This window comes from Saccopteryx bilineata, chromosome 6 (genome assembly GCF_036850765.1).
Source record: "Saccopteryx bilineata isolate mSacBil1 chromosome 6, mSacBil1_pri_phased_curated, whole genome shotgun sequence".
NCBI classification, from domain to species: domain Eukaryota; kingdom Metazoa; phylum Chordata; class Mammalia; order Chiroptera; family Emballonuridae; genus Saccopteryx; species Saccopteryx bilineata.
Genome location: NC_089495.1, coordinates 171545690 through 171567542, shown reverse-complemented (window position 1 = coordinate 171567542; position 21853 = coordinate 171545690). Strand labels below are relative to the sequence as shown.

At 41.1% G+C, this 21853-nt stretch overlaps 1 protein-coding gene across 1 annotated transcript in view; it reads left to right on the top strand.

The window, feature by feature from the left end:
* Positions 1-21853, top strand: part of PCSK2 (proprotein convertase subtilisin/kexin type 2) — a 338142-nt gene that overhangs the window by 256427 nt on the left and 59862 nt on the right. The window contains exon 7 of the mRNA XM_066235935.1: positions 18856-18944. Within this exon, the coding sequence (XP_066092032.1) occupies positions 18856-18944 (89 nt within the window). The remainder of the gene's footprint in view (positions 1-18855; positions 18945-21853) is intronic.

Here is a 21853-nt window from a genome sequence, read left to right as displayed (position 1 = left end):
TGTAGCTTGGCTCTAGGTCAGTGTTTGGCGATGCATTGCAGATCTGTATTCCATTACTGAGCTGCTGTCCATAAAAGTCCCTCTTGCATAACATTTCTTTGACAAGCACTCACCACTGAAATGTCATCCCTGCCATCAGCAATATTTATGGAGCATCACGGGGTGCAGTACGCTCCATCTATGAATCCCTACAGAGTAAGAGATTCCGGATTAGATGCAACTCCTGGCTGCAAAAGTTTACAATAAATCCAGGAAGAGAGGAGACATTTATTACTCCAGCAACCAAAGTGGGGAGAGGGAAAGAGGAAAAATGGATGAGGGAGAACATTTATCTCTGTGTAAGTTCATTTGATTAATAGCATTAGTTAAACCTTCAAATAATATTTTCAGCGATTAACATTTTTTCTTATTAAAAGTCATACTTCATTTTAAAGGACTCTATGTGACAAGCCAAAGAAGAACATGCGAGGAAAATGGCCCCTCTGGTTGGCTATTTGCACACTGATGGGAACTGGTACTCTACCCTGGTGACACTTAATGGTTTAGAAATAGACAAACATCCTTCCCTTCTGTCTTTATAGATCATTCTGAAACCACCTCCTGGATAATAAAATTCAAACTGCTTTCAAACCTAATCTAACTTTTTCTTTCATGTGAGCTTTGAGAATACAGTAGTCCCCTCCTATCCATGGGGGATACATTCTAAGACCCCCAATGGATGTCTGAAATCACAGATAGTACCGAACCCCCTACACAACAGGTGATTTTTCTATATGCACATTACTTATGATAAAGTATAATTGATAAATTAGGCACAGTAAGGAGATTAACAACAATAACTAATAATCAGATAAAACAATGATAACAGTATACCATAATAAAAGTTATAGGAACATGGCATTATTAAGTACAATACGCATCTCTTAATCACAAGCACTGTGGCACCTCAACAGTCGATCTGACAACCCAGACGGCAATGCTGGTCAAAGGGATGAGTCACTTTTGAGTGAAATGGAGCAGAACAGCAAGAGATTTTAGAATGGCACACAGTTTAAAACGTATAAATTGTTTTTTTCTGGAATTTTCCATTTAATATTTTCAGACTGTAGTTGACCATTGGTAACTAAAACCACAAAAAGCAAACCCACAGATAAGAGGGAATATTGTATCTCATAAGCCAATATTTGCTCAAAGGTTGCAATAAACCCTCCTCTTTCTAAATCAGAGCACAATGAAATACAACAGAGCTTGATTTTGTTAGCTATTTAGGGCCATTGGAAGAAAAACACAAAAAAATGTTTTTTACTATATTCCTCATCCCCTCCCTGGATTAGGCAAGCCTTCATTATTTAAGGTTTCCCTTCACGGCTAAAAGGAATAAACATAACATAGATTTGGGGGTTATGAGGAGAATTATATCAATTATAAAAGAATTATGTATGTTAATATAATTACCTATATGTTGGTGTAATTATTTCCACTTTGGAAACTAATATGGCAATAAAACTTTGGAAACTAATATGGCAAACTCAGGTGGCAGTAATTCTTAAGAGAGAAAAATGCTGCAGTTTATGATGGACAAATGTAGTACTGTGTTAACTTGGTATGAAATAAGTGATGCCTGAATCAGTCTCTTCTCTCTGTAAAATGGGAGTAAAACTCCACCTTGAAGGTTTGTATGAGGGACTAGAGTCATGTGTACAGAGCACTTGGTACAGGGCGTGGCACATGGCAGGCACCCCAAATGGCAGCAAATATAATGTGAAATTCAGTGAAGGGATTCCTAAGGCACCAAGTCAAAAGTTCTCCACCTAGATAGAAAATGAGGAGAATTTATGCCAAAGGAGTTAATGGATGGCCCGGCCATTCACTATTTTTCTCAGACATCCACTCTCTTATCTGAGCTTTTGACAGAAACTAGGTAACAGTCAACCTAGGGTTAAAGTTTATGGCAAGAATCTGGTGCCTGTGTTTCTGAATTGCTGATTGAAAGAGGAATTCTATCCAAAGATAGTTTGTAGGCATGAGACAAGCTTGATCTATTGGGAAAATTGAAAAGCTTAGAATCTAGCCTCAAACAGCTAGAGAGCCTCTTCACTTCTCCAGAAAGCACTGGGTACTTTCCAGCAGACCTGGCCTCTCCCCAAACGCAGCTGCACATCCTCACCTATTTAACCAGGACTCTTGAACCCCTAAAGTCCCACCCTGTAGAACTCACTGGACATTGGCCAGCATACATGGTTGATGACACACTAGCTGGGTAATATCTGCATCTCTGCTCCAATATACCCAACATTGAAGCATCTTTCAGCAAAGATATGGCTGAAAAGACTGTAACTGGCCACTGTGGAACTCTGATTATATAAGAATCAATCTGTAGACCTACGGAGACTGGAGACTAGATGCCCATAAACCTGGTCAAGTTGCCCACTGGCTTGCTGAATGAATCTGCATTATTCCCCAATATCTCTGTGAATCCAGAGTTCTAAAACACCACTATAAGATGTGGCTGTGAGATACAGAACTAAAGAGTCAATTAAAACAACCACAGGACTAATGGCCAGGAACAGAGACTAAAAGAAGAGAGATAAAAAAGAGGAGGGAAAATCTCCAATCAAAATTAGCCTGCAAACCGAAATTCAAAAATATCGTTTCCCTGGCCAGTTGCTTTAGTGATAGAGCATTGATCTGGTATGTGGATGTCCCAGGTTTGATTCCCGGTCAGGGAACACAGGAGAGGAGACCATCTGCTTTTCCACCCCTCCCTCTTCTCTCTCTTTCTCTCTTTCTCTCTCTTTTCCCTTCCTGCAGCCATGGCTTGATTAAAGCAAGTAGGCTCCAGGCACTGAGGATGGCTTCATGGCCTCAACATCAGGTGCTGAGAAGAGCTGGGTTGCTGAGCAGCAGAGCAGCACCCAGATGAGTAGAGCATCTCCCCCTAGTGGCTTGCTGGGTGGATCCCAGTCACAGTGCATATGGGCATCTGTCTCTGCTTCCACTCCTCTCACAGAATAAAAAAAAATTCTAGAAAGAAAAACAGATGCAACAACATTTTTAAAAAGGCCATGAATTTATACCAGATAAAATTAATTTTATGAAAAGACTTTAAAATAAATTGTGTAAAACACCCTCACACACACAGAATAATGTTTGACCAAATATCTAAGCACCCCGTGGCCCAGCCAAGTTGAAACATAAAATTAACCATCATACTTTTTATCTGAACATTTGCTCAGAATCATAAGTGTATGAATAATATCTGTTTAAAAAGAAAAACAAATGATTTGGGAAGCATGGGCAAAAATAAACATGAATATGAAAAAGAACCAATTACAATTGAAAAATACAGCCTCTGGAATAAAATCTCAATAACTGGGATAAAATTAAGCCTGGGTGCCATTGAGTAGGTAATTAGTTAATTGAAGATAACACTATCAAAAATGTACAGCAAACATTATTCTTAATGCTGAAATTTTGATGACACATTCTCTAATGCTGGGACAAAATAAGAATGTTGTCTGTCATCTCTTTTACTTGACAGTCTGCCACATCTCATGGCCAATGAAATAATTATAACTCCAAGAAAAGGTATGTGACAACATTAAAGAGAAAACTAATAAAACCTAGAAAACATTTAAAAAAGGCCTGGATGAATGGAGTAGAATACTAAGTTCATAGATAAAAAGATATAACAATTAAACTCTTTCTATTATTTTATTTATTTATTTTGTGTGTGTGACAGAGACAGAGAGAGGAACAGATAGGGACAGACAGACAGGAAGAGAGAGAGATGAGAAGCATCAATTCTTTGTTGTGACACCTTAGTTGTTCATTGATTGCTTTCTCATATGTGCCTTGACTGGTGGGGGGGGGGCTACAGCAGACCGAGTGACCCCTTGCACAAGCCAGCAACCTTGGGCTCAAGCTGGTTAACCTGGCTCAAGCCAGTGACCTTGGGGTTTTGAACCTAGGTCCTCCGCATCCCAGTCCGATGCTCTATCCACTGTGCCAAGCATGATCAGGCAACAATTAAACTCTTAATAGCTTTTTCCCTGTGAAATTAGATTAAATGATCTTAAAATTGATATAGGAAAGCAAAGAGCCAAAAACAGAAAAAGAAGACAAGAGAAGGGAAGGAAGAAGAGGAAGAGAATGAATATAAAAAAGAAAGAAGGAGATCAACAACATCAAGGTTGCCCTGATATTAATTGCCCACCAGACATCAAAACAGTATAAAACCATAACAAATATGAGAGGGCAGGGATAGCACAGGCATAGAAAGAAAGGTCAATGAAACAGAGCAGAAATCCCAGGAGCAGACCCCCCACACCTATATAAAAAGACATATGACCAGGATGGCAATAAAACATGAAGAAAATATAGTGTGATGACATTTAATAAACAGGGCTAGTTGTTCACATGGGAAAACAATTGTCCATCTCACATCTTAAGAGTAAATAAAATGCAAGATAATTAAGATCTAAATGCATAGAAATATTTTAGAATTAAAATGTAGAAAAACATCTTTAAATCATAAGTTAGGGATGAATTTCTTAAATAAAACACTAAACCACAAAAAAAATGAAAAGATTGATAAACCCTGGACACATTAAAATTAAACACTTTTCTTCAACAAAAGTCACAATAAGCGAAGTTAAAAGAGAAACCACTGGAAAGAGGAAAAATGGCAACAGAGTAGGCGGACATTACAACTCCCACCTCACAGAACCAAAGTGGATTACAATTAACTTAGGAACAATCATCTTGTAAAACAACTTTGGACTAAACTAAGAGGAATCTATAACCAAGCATCACCGAAGGAACCACACTGAGCTGGTAGAAAAGGCAGAGACACAGAAAGAGCTTTCCACTCCCCTCTGGGCTTCTCATGGCAGGTGGGATTACCAGAAAGTTGTGGACCCTCAGCCCTAGGACTGGAACCCCAGCCTGGAGCCCCAAAGACTAGAAGAGGTATACAAACAGTAGTTAGCTGAAAGAAGATCTGGGTTACTGTTTGCGAGAGAGACAGAACTCTCAGACCCAGGCTCCATCTTAAAGGGACCATGGAGAAAATCTCGTTCACAGCCACTTACCCGGGGCTCTGGGAGCGTGAAGAGCCAAGAGAACTGGAGTTGTAAGAGGAGAGTATAGTCTTGGGGGCACAGGGAGAGACTGTGGGGAATAGCCACCCTGATCCCTGTACTGGGTCACTCCCCAAACCTAAAGTGCCCATTCTTCCTGGGAGAACCAAGCTATCAAAGGGAAGCAATTACCCCACACACCAGAGGCCCTCCTGCTCCAGTCAGTGCAGAGAGACACTTAGAAACAGGGGAAGAATCAGGGACACAGGATTTGAGTGCTGAGGTCTGGGCTACACGCCCCCCCCACCTGCTGAGTACCCTCCAAAGGGTTATAGGGCCCCGCTGTGGCAGTGGCCATGGCGCTTGGCCCACGCAGCAGACAGGGGTAAAGCCTAGCAAGGCAGCCTGCAGTGGCAGCAGGGGGTGGAGCTCAGAGAGGCCTCCCATGTGCCCATGAGAGTAAAGCCCTGTGGGGTGAAGTGTTCCCTGCACCAGTGCGGGGTGGACCCCAGTGCGGTAAGGCATCCAGAGGCGAAGCACGGTGCCTGCAAGAGGCAAAGCATGGTGAGGGCTGCCTCACACCTGTGGGGGGGGGGCAGGCAGCCCGCATGGAAATGGCAAGGGGCGGAGCCCAAAGAGGCTTCCCCCATGCCTGCAGGGGGAAGAACATGGAGAGGAAGCCTGTGTGACTGTGGAGAGCATAGACAGGCAGCCTGCACAGTGAAGGAGAGGGGTAGAGCCCAAAGAGGCATCCACATGCCCGTGGGAGCAGAGCCCAGAAACACAGCCCATGTGCCCATGAGGGGATGGAGCCCAGAGAGGCAAGCAGTTACCCAGCCCACAGAGCAGCCAAAGCTGCGGACCAAGAGCCCACGCTGGTACCCGAGTGCATGAGGAGGTGGAAGCAGAGGGGGCTGGTGGAAAGACCTCATATCAGGAATAGAGAAGCCACACACACTGGACAAGAGTAGATAAAAGCCAGCCTAGGAGTGCAGCTGATAGTTACAATGGCTTCAAGGCCCAGCAAAGGCAGCCAAAAATTCTGGATTGCCTATAACTCCAAGAAGGTTGTTAAGGAGCAGTCAAAAGGAGTGACCCCCACTGGTCTGCACCAGGTTCTGGCCAGGGAGGTTCAATGCTGGTATATCCAGCGGCCAGATACAAAGATAATCAGCTCAGGACCTAACAACGATAGTTAAAGTGGTATCTAGTCTATATAGAGACAAAATGAGAAGACAGAGAACTGCAATTCAAATGAATCAACAAGAGAAATCCCCAGAAAAAGAACTAAATGAAATAGAAATAAACAAGATACCAAATGCAGAGTTTAGAATAATGATTGTTAGGATGCTCAAGGATCTTAGAGCAAAAATAGATGGACAAAATGAGCACCTAAACAAAGAAATAGCTGACATCAAAAAGGACATTCAAATCAAAAAAGAATCAGACAGAGCCCTGGCCGGTTGGCTCAGCGGTAGAGCGTCGGCCTAGCATGCGGAGGACCCGGGTTTGATTCCCGGCCAGGGCACACAGGAGAAGCGTCCATTTGCTTCTCCACCCCTCCGCTGCGCCTTCCTCTCTGTCTCTCTCTTCCCCTCCCACAGCCAAGGCTCCATTGGAGCAAAGATGGCCCGGGCACTGGGGATGGCTCTGTGGCCTCTGCCCCAGGCGCTAGAGTGGCTCTGGTCGCAACATGGCGACGCCCAGGAGGGTCGCAACATGGCGACACCCAGGATGGGCAGAGTATCGCCCCCTGATGGGCAGAGCACTGCCCCATGGTGGGCATGCTGGGTGGATCCTGGTCGGGCGCATGCGGGAGTCTGTCTGACTGTCTCTCCCTGTTTCCAGCTTCAGAAAAAAAAAAAAAGAATCAGACAGAAATGACAAACACAATATCAGAAATAAAGACTACACTAGAATGAATTAAAAGCAGGCTGGATGAAGCAAAGGATCAAATCAATGATTTAGAGGACAAAATAAGTGAAAGCACAGAAGCAGAACAGCAAAAAGAAAATAGGATCAAAAAGTCTGAGGAAACTCTAAGAGAGCTCTGTGACAACATGAAGAGAAACAAATCTGCATAATAGGGGTTCCTGAAGGAGAAGAGAAAGAACAAGGGATAGCTAAAAACTTCCCTAAATTGTTGAAGGGAAAAGTCACACAAGTTCAAGAAGCACAGAGAATCCTATTAAAATTTGAACCAAAAAGATCTACACCAAGACACATTATAATTAAAATACAAAAGCTAAGATACAAAGAAAGAATACTAAAAGCTGCAAAACCTCCTCACCTACAAAGGAGCCCCCATAAGGATGACATGTGACTTTTCAACAGAAACACTTGAGGCCAGAAGGGATTGGCAAGAAATATTCAAAGTAATGCAGAACATGAACCTACAATAAAGACTTCTTTATCCAGCAAGGCTATCATTTAAAATTGAAGGAGAAATAAAAAGCTTCCCAGAAAAAAAAAAAAAAACTCAAGAAATTCATTACAACCAAACCAATGCTGAAAGAAATGCTAAGGGGCCTGTTGTAAACAGAACAAAGAGGGGGGAAATCTAGTAAAAAAGGAATGTAGATTTAAAGAATAAAATGGCAATAAACAACTACATATCAATAATAACCTTAAATACAAATTGATTAAATGATCCAATCTAAAGACATAGGGTAGCTGCTTGAATAAGAAAACAGGACCCATACATATGCTGTCCACAAGAGACCCACCTCAAAACAAAAGATACACATAGACTGAAAGTAAAGGAAAGGAAAAAAATATTTCATGCAAATGGAAATGAAATAAAAGCTGGGGTAGCAATACTTATATCTGAAAAAATAGACTTTAAAACAAAGGTTATAGTAAGGGATAAAGAAGGTCACTATATAATAATAAAAGGAGCAATCCAACAGGAAGATATAACTATTATATATATTTATGCACCTAATATAGGAGCACCTAAATATATAAAGCAGATTTTGATGAACATAAAGGGCAAGATCACAGCAATACTATAATACAGTGGTACCTTGAGATACAAATTTAATTCTTCTGTAACTGAGCTCTTAAGTCAGTCAACATGTATATCAAACTGCCAATACTGGACCTGTGCACCAACGCACCAACTAGCAGCAGCTTCCTGAATCACGATTCATATCTCGGAATTTTGCTCAGGTCTCAAACAAAAATACGAACCGAGTCTCAGCTCATATTTTAAAAAATTGTATGTTGGTCTATTCGTATCTCAAGGTACCACTGTAGTAGGGGATTTCAATACTCCACTTACAGCACTAGATAGATCCTCAAGAAAGAAAATTAACAAAGAAACAGCAGACTTAAAGGACATACTAGATCAATTGGATTTAATAGATATCTTCAGAAACTTTCACCCTAAAGCAGCGGAATATATTTATAAATTCTTTTCAAGGGCTTATGGTACATTCTCTAGGATAAACCACATGTCAGGACACAAAATGAGTATCAGTAAATTTAAGAAGATTGAAATCATATCAAGCATCTTCTCTGATCACAATGGCATGAAACTAGGAATCAACTACAATAGAAAAACTTAGAAACATGGAAACACTTGGAAACTAAATAGCATGTTATCAAATAACAAATGGGTTAACAATGAGATCAAGGAGGAAATCTAAAATTTCCTTGAAACAAATGAGTATGAACATATATCAACTCAAAATTTATGGGACACAGCAAAAGAAGTCCTGAGAGGGAAGTTCATAGCATTACAGTCATACCTTAAGAAGCGAGAAAAAGCTCAAATAAATAATTTAACCCTACATCTAAAAGAACTAGAAAAATAACAGCAAGTAAAGCCCAGAGAAAGTAGAAGGAAGGACATGATAAAGATCAGAGTGAAAATAAGTGACATAGAGGCTAAAAAAACAACACAGAGAATCAATGAAACAAAGAGCTTGTTCTTTGAAAAGGTAAACAAAATTGATGAACCTTTAATAGACTCACCAAGAAAAAAAGAGAGAGGACTCAAATAAATAAAAGTAGAAATGAGAGTGGAGAAGTAACATCTGACACAACAGAAATACAAAGGGTTGTAAGAAAATACTATGAAGAACTGTACGCCAAAAAAATTAGACCTAGGTGAAATGGACAAATTCCTTGATACATATAATCTTTCAAAAATAAATCTAGAAGAATCAGAAAACCTAAACAGACTGATTACAACAAATGAGATGGAAACAGTTATCAAAAAACTCCCAACAAACAAAAGCCCTGGGCCCGATGGCTTCACAGGTGAATTCTACCAAATATTCAAAGAAGAACTAACTCTTATCCTTCTCAAGCTATTTCAAAAAATTCAAGAGGGAAGACTTCCAGGCTCCTTTTATGAGGCAAGCATAATTCTGATTCCAAAACCAGGCAAAGACAATACAAAGAAAGAAAAGTATAGGCCAATATCCTTGATGAATTTAAATGCTAAAATTCTCAACAAAATATTAGCAAACCAGATACAGCAATAACATGAAAAAAATCATACATCATGATCAAGTGGGATTTATTCTGGGGAGTCAAGACTGGTACAATATTCACAAATTAATCAATGTGATTCATCACATAAGCAAAAGGAAAGATAAAAATCACATGATAATATCAATAGATGCAGAAAAAGCATTAGATAAAATCCAGCACCCATTCATGATCAAAACTCTCAGCAAAGTGGGAATACAGGGAACATACTTCAACATGATAAAGGCCATCTATGACAAACCCACAGCCAACATCATACTCAATGAGCAAAAATTAAAAGCAATCCCCTTAAGATCAGTAACAAGGCAGGGGTGCCCCTTTTCACCACTCTTATTCAGCATAGTCCTGGAAGTCCAAGCCATAGCAGTCAGACAAAAAGAAGCATAAAAGGCATCCAAATTGGAAAAGAAGAAGTAAAACTATCAATATTTGCTGATGATATGATACTGTACATAGAAAACCCTGAAGTCTCAGTCAAAAAATGACTGGACCTGATAAATGAATTCAGCAAGGTGGCTGGATATAAAATTAATATTCAAAAATCAGACGCATTTTTATACACCAACAATGAACTGTCTGGAAGAGAAATTAAGAAAACAATCCTCTTCACTATTTTAATTTAAAAAGATAAAGTACCTAGGAGTAAATTTAACCAAAGAGGTTAAAAACTTGTACTCAGAAAATTATAAAACATTAATAAAAAAAATCAAGGAAGATACAAACAAGTGAAAGTATATACCGTGTTCATGGATAAGAAGAATAAACATCATTTAAATGTCTATATTACCCAAAGCAATTTATAAATTCAATGCAGTTTCTATTAAAATATCAATGACATATTTCAAAGATATAGAACAATTATTCCAAAACTTTATATGGAACCAAAAAAGAACACAAATAGCCTCAGCAATCTTAAAAAAGAAGAATAGAGTGGGTGGTATCACACTTCCTGATATCAAGTTATACTACAAGGCCATTGTACTCAAAACTGCTTTGTACTGGCATAAAAATAGGCATATAGATCAATGAAACAGAACAGAGAACCCAGAAATAAACCCACACCTTTATGGACAATTGATATTTGACAAAGGAGGTAAGAGCATACAATGGAGTAAAGACAGTTTCTTTAACAAATGGTGTTGGGAAAATTGGACAGCTATCTGCAAAAAAATAAAACTAGACCAGCAACTTACACCATTCACAAAAATAAACTTAAAATGGATAAAAGATTTAAATGTAAGTTGGGAAACCATAAGCATCTTAAAAGAAAACAGGCAGTAAGCTCTCCAACATCTCTCACAGCAATATATTTGCTGATTTATCTCCATGGCAAGTGAAATAAAGGACAGGATGAACAAATGGGACTATATCAAACTAAAAAGCTTTTGCACAGCTAAAGAAAATATGAACAAAATAAAAAGACAAACCACACAATGGGAGAACATATTTGACAATACTTCTGATAAAGGGTTAATAACCAAAATGTATAAAGAACTTGTAAAACTCAACACCAGGAAGATAAACAATACAATCAAAAAGTGGGCAAAAGAATTGAATAGACACTTCTCCAAAGAGGATGTACAGATGGCCAATAGGCAGATGAAAAAATGTTAAACATCAATAGTCATTAGAGAAATGCAAATTAAAACCACAATGAGATATCACCTCACACCAGTCAGAATGGCTCTCGTTAACAAAACAACACATAATAAGTGATGGTGAGGATGTGGAGAAAAGGGAACCCTCCTGCATTGCTGGTGGGAATGCAGGCTGGTGCAGCCACTGTGGAAAACAGTATGGAGATTCCTCAAAAAATTAAAAATGGATCTGCCTTTTGACCCAGCCATCTCACTTTTAGGAATATACCCCAAGAACACCACATTACAGATTCAAAAGAAGAAATGCACCCCCATGTTTATGGCAGCATTGTTTACAATAGCCAAGATCTGGAAATAGCCCAAGTGTTTGTCAGTGGACGAGTGGATTAAAAAGCAGTTGTACATATACACAAGGAAATAGTATGGAGCCGTGAAAAAGAAGGAAATCTTACCTTTTGGGACAACATGGATGGACCTGGAAACTATTATGCTAAGTGAAATAAGCCAGGCAGAGAAAGAAAAATATCATATGACCTCACTCATTTGAGGAATCCAATGAACAATGTGAACTGAGGAACGGAATAGAGACAGAGGCAGGATCAAAGGGACCAGAGGGAAAGCAGACAGAGGGAAAGGGGATGAGAGGATGGGGTCAGAGAAGGGAAAGAGATTGGTGAAATTATATACACATAACACAGCATTATAGAGAGCAGGACAGCAAATCCTGGAAAGAAGGGGGGAGGGCGTGAGGGGGAGGGGGAAGGGGGATGTTGTGGGGAACACGAGGGAGGGGAGATGCATTTGGGGGGACACTAGAATCTATGTAAACACAATAAATTAAAATCAATTAAAAATGGGGAAAAAAAGAAAGAGAAACCACTGACTAGAAGATATGTACAATAAGTTTTATGGAAAAAAAAACAGGATTGGGTGTCTAAAATATATGAAGGATGGCTACAAATCAAAGAGAAAAGGTAATAGAAAAATGGACAGAAGTTATGCATGTGATTAACAGAGGAGAGCACCTGTGTGCTACATGTGAAAAGCTGCTCCTCCTCTCTAGTAATGAGACAGATGCAAAATGGAGCAACGAGGTAGCATTTCACACCTAGTGAACCAGCAAAAATGGTAAACTTTGCTGATACTAAATGTTGACAAAGGATGTCTGAGCAGCAGGAGCTCTCCCATTCTGCAGGAGGGAGTATACATCCATAAACCTGTCTTCACCCCTACATACATACCCCAGAGAAACTCTCCACATGTGCCCAAGGAAACAGTACACAAGAACGTTTTCTTCAAAATATTTGTAATAGCAAGCAAATAGCAAACAACCTAAATGCCTGTCATTAAGAGTATGAATAAGTAACTTTCAGCATATTTATCAGTGAACTACTACATGGCACTAAAAACAAATGAACCCGAGGCCCTGGCCGGTTGGCTCAGTGGTAGAGAGTCGGTCTGGCGTGCAGAAGTCCCGGGTTCGATTCCCGGCCAGGGCACACAGGAGAGGTGCCCATCTGCTTCTCCACCCCTCCCCCTCTCCTTCCTCTCTGTCTCTCTCTTTCCCTCCCGCAGCCGAGGCTCCATTGGAGCAAGGATGGCCCGGGCGCTGGGGATGGCACCTTGGCCTCTGCCCCAGGCGCTGGAGTGGCTCTGGTTGTGGTGGAGCGACGCCCGGGAGGGGCAGAGCATCGCCCCCTGGTGGGCAGAGCATCGCCCCTGGTGGGCGTGCCGGGTGGATCCCAGTCAGGCACATGTGGGAGTCTGTCTAACTGTCTCTTCCCATTTCCAGCTTCAGAAGGATACAGAAAAGAAAAAAAAAATGAACCCAAATTCATGAATAAACCTCAAAAATACAAATGAATAAAGCAAATTTTAAATAGATCATATACTGTAAAACATTTATATAAAGTTTGAAAACCAGCAAATGGTGTCATATCTGCATATGCATATCTGATTATAAGGTAATCGCATAAAAACATGCACAGATGGGTGTTTCGATTGTCAGGCTTAGTGTAGTGGTCAGCTCTGAAGTGTAATGGCTTCAGGGAAGACTTCAGTGGTATCTCTATATATTTATTTCATTTAAAAACATATACCAATATAAAGCACAGGAATGCACCCTGTAATTACAGGTTCTTTTGGTCTTGATAATACCTAAGATGTCTTGAGTGGTCATGCACAGAATTTTGTGTGTTGCTTTACTCAAATTTATTCTACTTAAATGTTAATCTTGCCTGACCAGGTGGTGATGCAGTGGATAGAGTGTCGGCATGGGACACAGAAGACCCAGATTCAAAGCCCCAAGGTCACTGGCTTGAGCACGGGCTCATCCAGCTTAAGTGCGGGCTCATCAGCTTGCGCACAGGGTCGCTGGTTTGAGCATGGGATCATAGATATAACCCTATGGTCACTGGCTTGAGCCCAAAGATCACTGGCTTAAAGGCCAAGGTCCCTGGCTTGAGCACAAGGTTGCTGGCTTGGCTATAACCTCCCAGTCAAGGCACATATGAGAAAGCAGTCAATGAACAGCTAAGGTGCCACAACAAAGAATTGGTGCTTCTCATCTTTCTCCCTTCCTGTCTGTCTATCCCTGTCTGTCTGTCCGTGTCTCTTTCTCTCTCTTGGTTCTTATATATAAGATATATATATATATATATCTTATCCAATACACCCTCACAGAAACTCCCAGATTAATGTTTGACTAAATAACTAAGCACCCCCTGGCCCAGCCAACTTGACACATAAAATTAAGTATCACACTTTTTAGTTGCACATTTCTGATAGGCAGGAATGGATGATAGTCAAAGGTCATGGTTAAGAGCAGAAGTTTAGAAGCAGCAGACCTGAGTTTGAATTCTGGTTCTTACTCCTATTGAGAAGCGACTTAATTCTCTCATGCCTCAACTCTCTTCTTTAAAATAAGGATAATAGGACTTCATTGCAAGGATTAAATAAAATAATGCATGCAGCACTCTCAGCACAGTGACAGTGTCTGGCCCTTGGGAGGTATCAATAAATGATACTTGTTATACTCACATGGCTCAGTATACTTACTCTATGACTTGAACAGAGCACATATAAGAAAACATGCTTCGGGCTGGGAAGGACAATGGGGATGATCAGTCACTCTAGTGCAAGGGCAGCAACCTGGAAGGAGGGATGTGCCTGCACTTTCCCTGGAGTTCTTCAGGGGCAGGAGAAGGGCCTCAGGTTTTCACTGGACATCTCCACAGCAACTGCCATTGTTTGAGGAAGCCAGTACAGTCATCACAACAGTCCCGGTTTGAACCCCATTCCCCTAAAGGCTAACAATGTATTGTTTCTCTAGCCTTAATCATCCATTGTATCAGTTATCTATTGCCAAATAATGCTACCTAACAATCATCCCAAAACTTAGTAGCTTGAAACAATAAGCATTGACAATTGATCCCAAGTCTGTAAGTGAGCTAGACAGTGCTGTTGCTCTCGATCAGGGGTCCCCAAACTTTTTACACAGGGGGCCAGTTCCCTGTCCCTCAGACCGTTGGAGGGCCAGACTATTAAAAAAACTGTGAACAAATCCCTATGCACACTGCACATATCTTATTTTAAAGTAAAAAAACAAAATGAGAACAAATACAATATTTAAAATAAAGAACAAGTAAATTTAAATCAACAAACTGACCAGTATTTCAATGGGAACTATGCTCCTCTCACTGACCACCAATGAAAGAGGTGCCCCTTCGGGAAGTGCGGCGAGGGCCGGATAAATGGCCTCAGGGGGCCGCATGCGGCCCGCGGCTGTAGTTTGGGGACCCCTGCTCTAGATCAAGCTCAGCTGCATGGTCAGCTGGCAGGTTGGCCAGGGGCCTTGCTGGTTTAGAATAGCCTCTCTCATATGTCTGGAGGATGGTTCACTATCAGCTGAGGTTACAGGCACAAAGGATTGCATGTCTTTCATCATCCAATGTGCAAGCCTGGACTGGGCCACTGGGAGCCTGGGCAGGGCTTCAAGAGGAAGGAGAAGCCGCAAGTGTTCCTGAGGATTAAGTTCATCATTTCCACCACATGCTTTTCGTCAAAGCAAGTATCAAGGCCAGCCAGACTCAAGGAAGGAAGAAATACGCTCCACTTTTCATGGGAGGACCAAGAAAATCTATATTCAAGGATGTGGACCTAGGAAAGCAGGAGACTGGACCCATTTGGGAAATGCTCCCGCCACTTCCTCCGACCTTTGTTAGAAAGAGGCCAATCAAACAACCATATTTGTCCCTCATCCCCTACAACTATTTCCACTTCTGACAGGCAAGAGGCAAGGTACTGAATGTTTTAAGAAAGCAAAGGGATCAAATGAAAATGGAATTGAAAAAGTATCTTTCTGGCACTTCAGGAGTGAGCATATTTTCCCGAGACAATCAGGAAGGCAGGATTGAGGGAGAGCATTCAAGGCAGCAGGAACAGAGCTCACAAAGGCCCGGAAGTGTGAACAGGTAGTGTCATGAACAAGTACAGGAAGCCCTCACTCGTTGCTTATAATCCATTAGCAATAAAATGTTTCTTTCCATATGTCCCTCTAGGGAGCCCACGACATTGATCCCCCATGTAAAGGCCAAAATCAAGGCTGTGGAAACATCTAGTGTCATTAATTTGCCCAAGCCAGTTCACATGCATTTGACCTCCAGCCATTAGTGAGCAGTTTTAGGGCAGAGACAAGCTTAGCACCATTTAGGAGGGTGGTGGGTCAGTATTTAAGCACTGGTCTCAGACCTGACTCAACCACCTTCTTGCTGTGCACCTTAGAGCCAGCACCTCTAAGACTCAATTTTGACATCTTTGAAATGGAGCAGTACCTGCCGATAGCCCTCCTTTGAGGATTAAAGCAAAGGAGGCAATAAAAGCACCAAGCGCAGGAGCTGGTGGCTAGTGGTCGGCCTAGTTGCTGAGTCTCCAGAGCAGGGTCCACACACGACATGGTCTCTGTCAGGACCTCTGTGTTCTTCACGGATATCAGTATTGACGGGCCCAGGCAAGGCCTAATTGCACATTGCAGGTCTCAGAAAGGAGGTCTTGACAGGGCTGGTTATTAAATAATAAGGAAATTAGTGCTCAGTCAAAACAGACATTCATTTTTAAACTTTTATTTAAAAATTATTTGTCCAGTATGAGCCAAACAGCAAGCAAAGAAGTCACATTTAATCAGTAGCCATTAAAGTTTCACTTTTTAAAATATATGTATAAATATAAAGCATATATATACTTTATTTATGGTATATATTTTATATAAGTACATATTTAAATATATGATATTTGGGTGCCTAGATAATGTATAGATATATATTACATATAAATATATAAGTATATAATTATGAATATATAAGTAGATATAAGTATAAATATATACTTACATATATACATTAAATATATATGAATCAACCTAAAGGGGTATATATATTATGTTATATATAGATAAATGTGTATGTGTTTTCATGCTATTTTTCAACATTTTAGTTATCAATTTCCTCAGCATCTGGAATAAGAAGGTAGCAGCCATAAGCCATGTCCATGACACTCTTCCCTGAAGTTAAACCAAACCTAAGCACCTTCTCAAGAACTCAAATGTAGTTTACAGCAAACTGAGACATGGAGATAGTGGTTTTCTCAGCACAACAAGTTTTTACAGATTTTTCACCATGAGGGCCAACTTCTATAGTGACTTTGGGGTTTACTTGGACACAATATACAGATTTGATTCTTGTTTCAAAGGGAATTTGGAGCTCCAGAGATAGGTGGCTTTTATGGAGGCAGGATTTATTTCTACTCATACAGAGAAAGAAAATGTGCATGTGTATACATTTGTGTGTCTTTTTTTTTTAAGGGATAGTGCAACAGCTTCACTTGCCCCGAGAGGATGTCACAGACAGTAAACTAGTCAACACTGCAGAAATCAAGACTAGGGCCCTGTAGCCAGTCAGTCCTACACCCACATTCCCTACTGTGCACCACGGTTTGAGTAAGGAGCAGAAAAGCCAGCCCTCCTCACCCTGGCCCTGCAGCAAGCCGTGCTCACACTGTGTCGGCTGACTTGGTAATGCGGCCGTTGAAACCCTTACCTGCTATCTGCTTCACAGACCATTAAAACGGATTTTTCAAGGTCAGGACTGCTAGTTTCAGATGATTTCCACATCTTGAATGCTGTTTAGGGTTAAAACACAGCATTCTGATTGACTTAAGAGTTTTTATGCTAGCTTCAGTTCTCTATTGCCCTTTAACAAACTACCCCAAAACTTAGTGACTCAGAAGGACATTATCGGCTCACAGTCCTATAATGTGGGTAGGTACAGCCCATCTCTCTGTGCTAGCTGCTGACTGGCGTGATCTGACTGGTCGGGAGGAGAAACGGGCCTCCCCCACCACGAGGGGAGGGCATCTCATCGGGACGTTGGAACGTGAAGTTGCTGGGCTCTCTCCGCGTGCTCTCGTCCCATTGAGGGCTAGCTCCTGCTCCTTTGTGTGGCCCCTGCCACCGGCTCATGGAGGCAGAGGCTGCCAGGCCTCTTCAGAAGTGGTTCATCATCCCTCCACTGCCTGTTATTGGTCAACCCAAGTCACCAGGCCAGTTTTAGAAGGGTCAACACACAATTTTAAAAGAGGGGGAAACACACGTAGGAGTGGAGCTATTTGGACCCCATAGAATAAAGGAAGAGAGAGCAAGCAAAAGGGAGAAAATCAATTACAGTGTCTGCTGAAGAGGACATTCTAGAACCGTGATGGCAAACCTTTTTATAAAAACTGCCCACTTTTGCAGTGCTGGTCAACCTGGTCCCTCCCGCCCACTAGTGGGCATTCTAGCTTTCATGGTGGGGGTAGTGGTGCAACCAAACGGCTCCGCAATTGGCCCAGCATGAAAGCTGGAACACCCTCTAGTGGGCGGGAGGGATCAGGTTGACCAGCACTGCAAAAGTGGGTGGTTTTTATAAAAAGGTTCGCCATCACAGTTCTAGAACATGAGCCCTAACAAGGCCTTGCTCAGATTTTTAAGGTCAGGCAGACCTCAGAACAACTATCTAATGAATGCTTGGGATTTTGAATCTGGTCAGCCTCAACGGGTCTGTTGACTCCTTGAAACTATATGCAAAATGTTGCCAGTACATGCTTTTTCTCATTCCTGGAGGAAAGTGGAAATCTATAGCATTCAGTACAACCTCAAAAGAGTCTATGATCCAAAAAAGGAAAGGAACCATTATCCCAGAACTGACAGTCAGCACCACACCCCAAGGGATGGACGAGCCTTGAACTTAAGCACCAGCCCACAGTTTTAGTGCTTCAAAAAAATCAGAGCTCTCCCAGCCAGCACAGACCTGTCTTACACTGGGTTTCATTTTCACCAGAGACTGTGAGCGCGTTCTGTACAGGGAGATACTTCAAATTTTGAAGTAAAGATCAAATTTCAAGGTTGAAATGTTCTGAGAAGCCTCTTTTGGTAGAATAAGCCAAGGTCGAGAAGGCACTGGAGGGGGCAGAGAAAGAAAAAGGATTCTGGGAAACACAGGCTGAAGATCTGACGGGCCAAGTACTGACTGGGGGCTAGCTAAGCCAGTGAAAAGAACCAAATTGCTTCTGACTGATAAAATTTAAGGAGCATCCTCCAGAGCCTCCTGAAACTGTATCTAACTTGTGATTCTTTTTCTCTACAGCCATGGGACCCGATGTGCAGGGGAAGTTTCTGCCGCAGCCAACAACAATATCTGTGGGGTCGGAGTGGCATACAACTCCAAGGTCGCAGGTGAGCAGCCCCTGCCAAGCAGCAGGCTCCATTCTGGGCACCCAGCCCCAAAACACACCACCCCCTTGGCTCCCAGTTGGCCAGGGCCTGGCAAGTTCTCCCACAGCGGCAGGAGATCTGGGACTCAGATTTCACAACAGTGGGGGGAAATTTTATCTTAACCTATATGGTGATATTCAAAAACTGCTAAAATTTTTATTTAAGTATCATATACATACAGAAAGGTGCACAGATCACAAACATATAGCTGAACGAATTTTTACAAATGGGCCAAGAAACAAAACATGACCAGCACGCCAAAAGCCCTCCTTCTGTCCCCTCTCAGTCACCACCCATGCACACAGGAATAATCACAATCCTGATTTCTAACAGCAAACATTGGTTATTGCCCATTCTTTTTAACTTTATATAAATTGTCTGTACTCTTTCGTGTCAATATCAAAAACATTTCAATGAGGCTCAAACAGAGGCTGTAGAAGGTAAGGCGATGTGTATACATTGTTATTAACATACTCAGAATCTTTCAAATGATTTTTGTTGTTGTTGTCTGTATTTTGTACAATGCATCTCAGCTTTCAGAAAAATATATTCTACCTAGAACCTTTTTACTACATATGTTCCACAAGCAGGCTATGTAATAATTTCATCCTTACAGAAGACTAGAAATGAGGATGGCAAGTCACTAGAAATTTAGAAACCAAAACCTGCCCCCGCCCTGGAAAAAGAGAAGGAGAGAAAGAGAATAAAAAAGTGTGGTTCACAATCTTTCAACAACGTGAGGGAAAATGGAGCGGCTCCTGGCTCATTCCAAGTTTAGCATCAAATTGGTTCTTAATTTATTTAGGCTGACTCACCCAACCTTGTTTTTCTTTTTCTACAACTGTCTTGATATTTTCCCTGGCGATTTAATGGAACCATAAACATATTTGTGCTGACACTTGCCTTTCTAGGGACCTAAATAAAGCAAGAGCAACTTGTACAAACCTACCATTAACCTCTTTCAACACTGTTTTTGCTAAGAGGCTTGCCTGAGCTAGGTGCTGAATTTCACAAAAGAGTACATCTGGGCGGTTCTGAAATGTAAATAGAGGAGGCTTTGTCCCTTGGGTTTCAGCTCTCTTTACTTTGTGTGCATCCAAAATGCCAACATTAAAATGTCAGAAGCCATCCTGAGACCAGGGGAAAGAATATCACCCAATTAATATTTTATAAGCTAGGTTTGTACCTCCGGTGGCAGCTGAGGTGAGGTGGGTTCTCTATTCACAAGACAGAACTGGAGGCAACTGAAAAATTCAAACCTGAGTTTCTCATTCATAGTGATCATCTTCAAAATAGTTTTGAAGGCTTTTTATACCCAAAGCAACTGGTCTTTTGAATAAAGGATTCTTTAAACTACTGCCTGCAGAAATTAAGGGTTAGAGCAGCTCAGGGTGTTTTGAAGGTTTATTAGGGTTCCTTTCCCCACTTGTCTCTTCTGTCTTTTTCTCTGTTTTGTGACCTCTGAAAACATCTGAGCTGCTCATCAAATGTACCCAGTTCTCTTGCTCTCTTCATTTAAATTACCTAAAAGCAAAGCCAGAGACAAAAATTTGGGTATGTGAGAAAGTTATAAAGTATGTTACTTTAATCCAAGGGTTACATAGAGACACCAAGGCAAGATACAAAAGAAATTTTAGGAGGATATTTATTAATAAGCCAGCTACATATGACTTACATGGGGTATAGCTAACCCAAATCGTGCAGCCTTGATTATTAGTCCTGAGGTTGGTCATATAGACATGATCACATACTGGTTGGGGGGAAAAGGAGGGGGTGCATGGTACAAAAGTCATTTACTGATAAGCTTACAACATTTATCTATAGGATCTATTAAAAGGAAAAACACAAAAAATAAAAATAAAATAATAAATAAATAAAAGAAAAAACATTCCTACACATTAAGACTACAAGATAACATAGTAGTGATAAATGTTTTACATACCCAACACAGTAGGGGTAAATGTTCTTTCACATATCAAAGACATTCCCAAATCTTCCAGGGTTTACACTTATCCTTGTTGCCACAACAGTGGGAAATGAAAAGTTTTAGCTTAGGACCATGATGGCGAACCTTTTTATAAAAACTGCCCACTTTTTGCAGTGCTGGTCAACCTGGTCCCACCCACCCACTAGTGGGCGTTCCAGCTTTCATGGTGGGCAGTAGCAGAGCAACCAAACGATTGGAAAACCTAATAAGCTAGCCCCACTTGGTTTAAATTTACAAGTTTTATACATATAAAGAATTTCAAAAGGGATGATTATTAGAAAGCATATAAAATGTTACAGAATGCAGATTTTTCAAGCAAGAGGAGTGGGCTCATGATCCCTTTGTCTAGAGGTATAAGTCACTCTCAGGACTCCAGGAGGGGAGGAAGAGTTAGAATCAGTGTAGGAATTTTTAATTAAGATATGTAAACATTGTCTCCTAAAGGCTCTTAAGGAAGGGGAAGAGGAAGTTTTCAGATAACTTTTACCTTCTTTGCTGTCTAGCAAGTGGCCTTAGTCCTTCCAGAGAACTATAAACTATTAGTTACAAACTTTTGCCCCTTTAATCTTTCTCTGGGTTTTTTTCTTTTCAGAAAGGAGGGATAAGGGGGCCTGACTCTTCCTTTTAAAATACTAATGTTAACAATTTTTGCAATTCTTCGGCACCTTATCACAAGAGGAAGAAATTTTCCTCTACCCTTCTAGGTTTTTCTGGATAGTCTAAGAATTAAATTGGCGTGAGACAGATTAACAGGAGAAAATAATCACATCTAATTATGTACATATGTTCAGGGGTTCCGTAGGAATAGGGGGCCCAAGGACGAACAGGGCAGCTGAGGTTTAAAATTTGCCGTTTTGAGCTAAGAAGTGGGTAGTATTTGGGA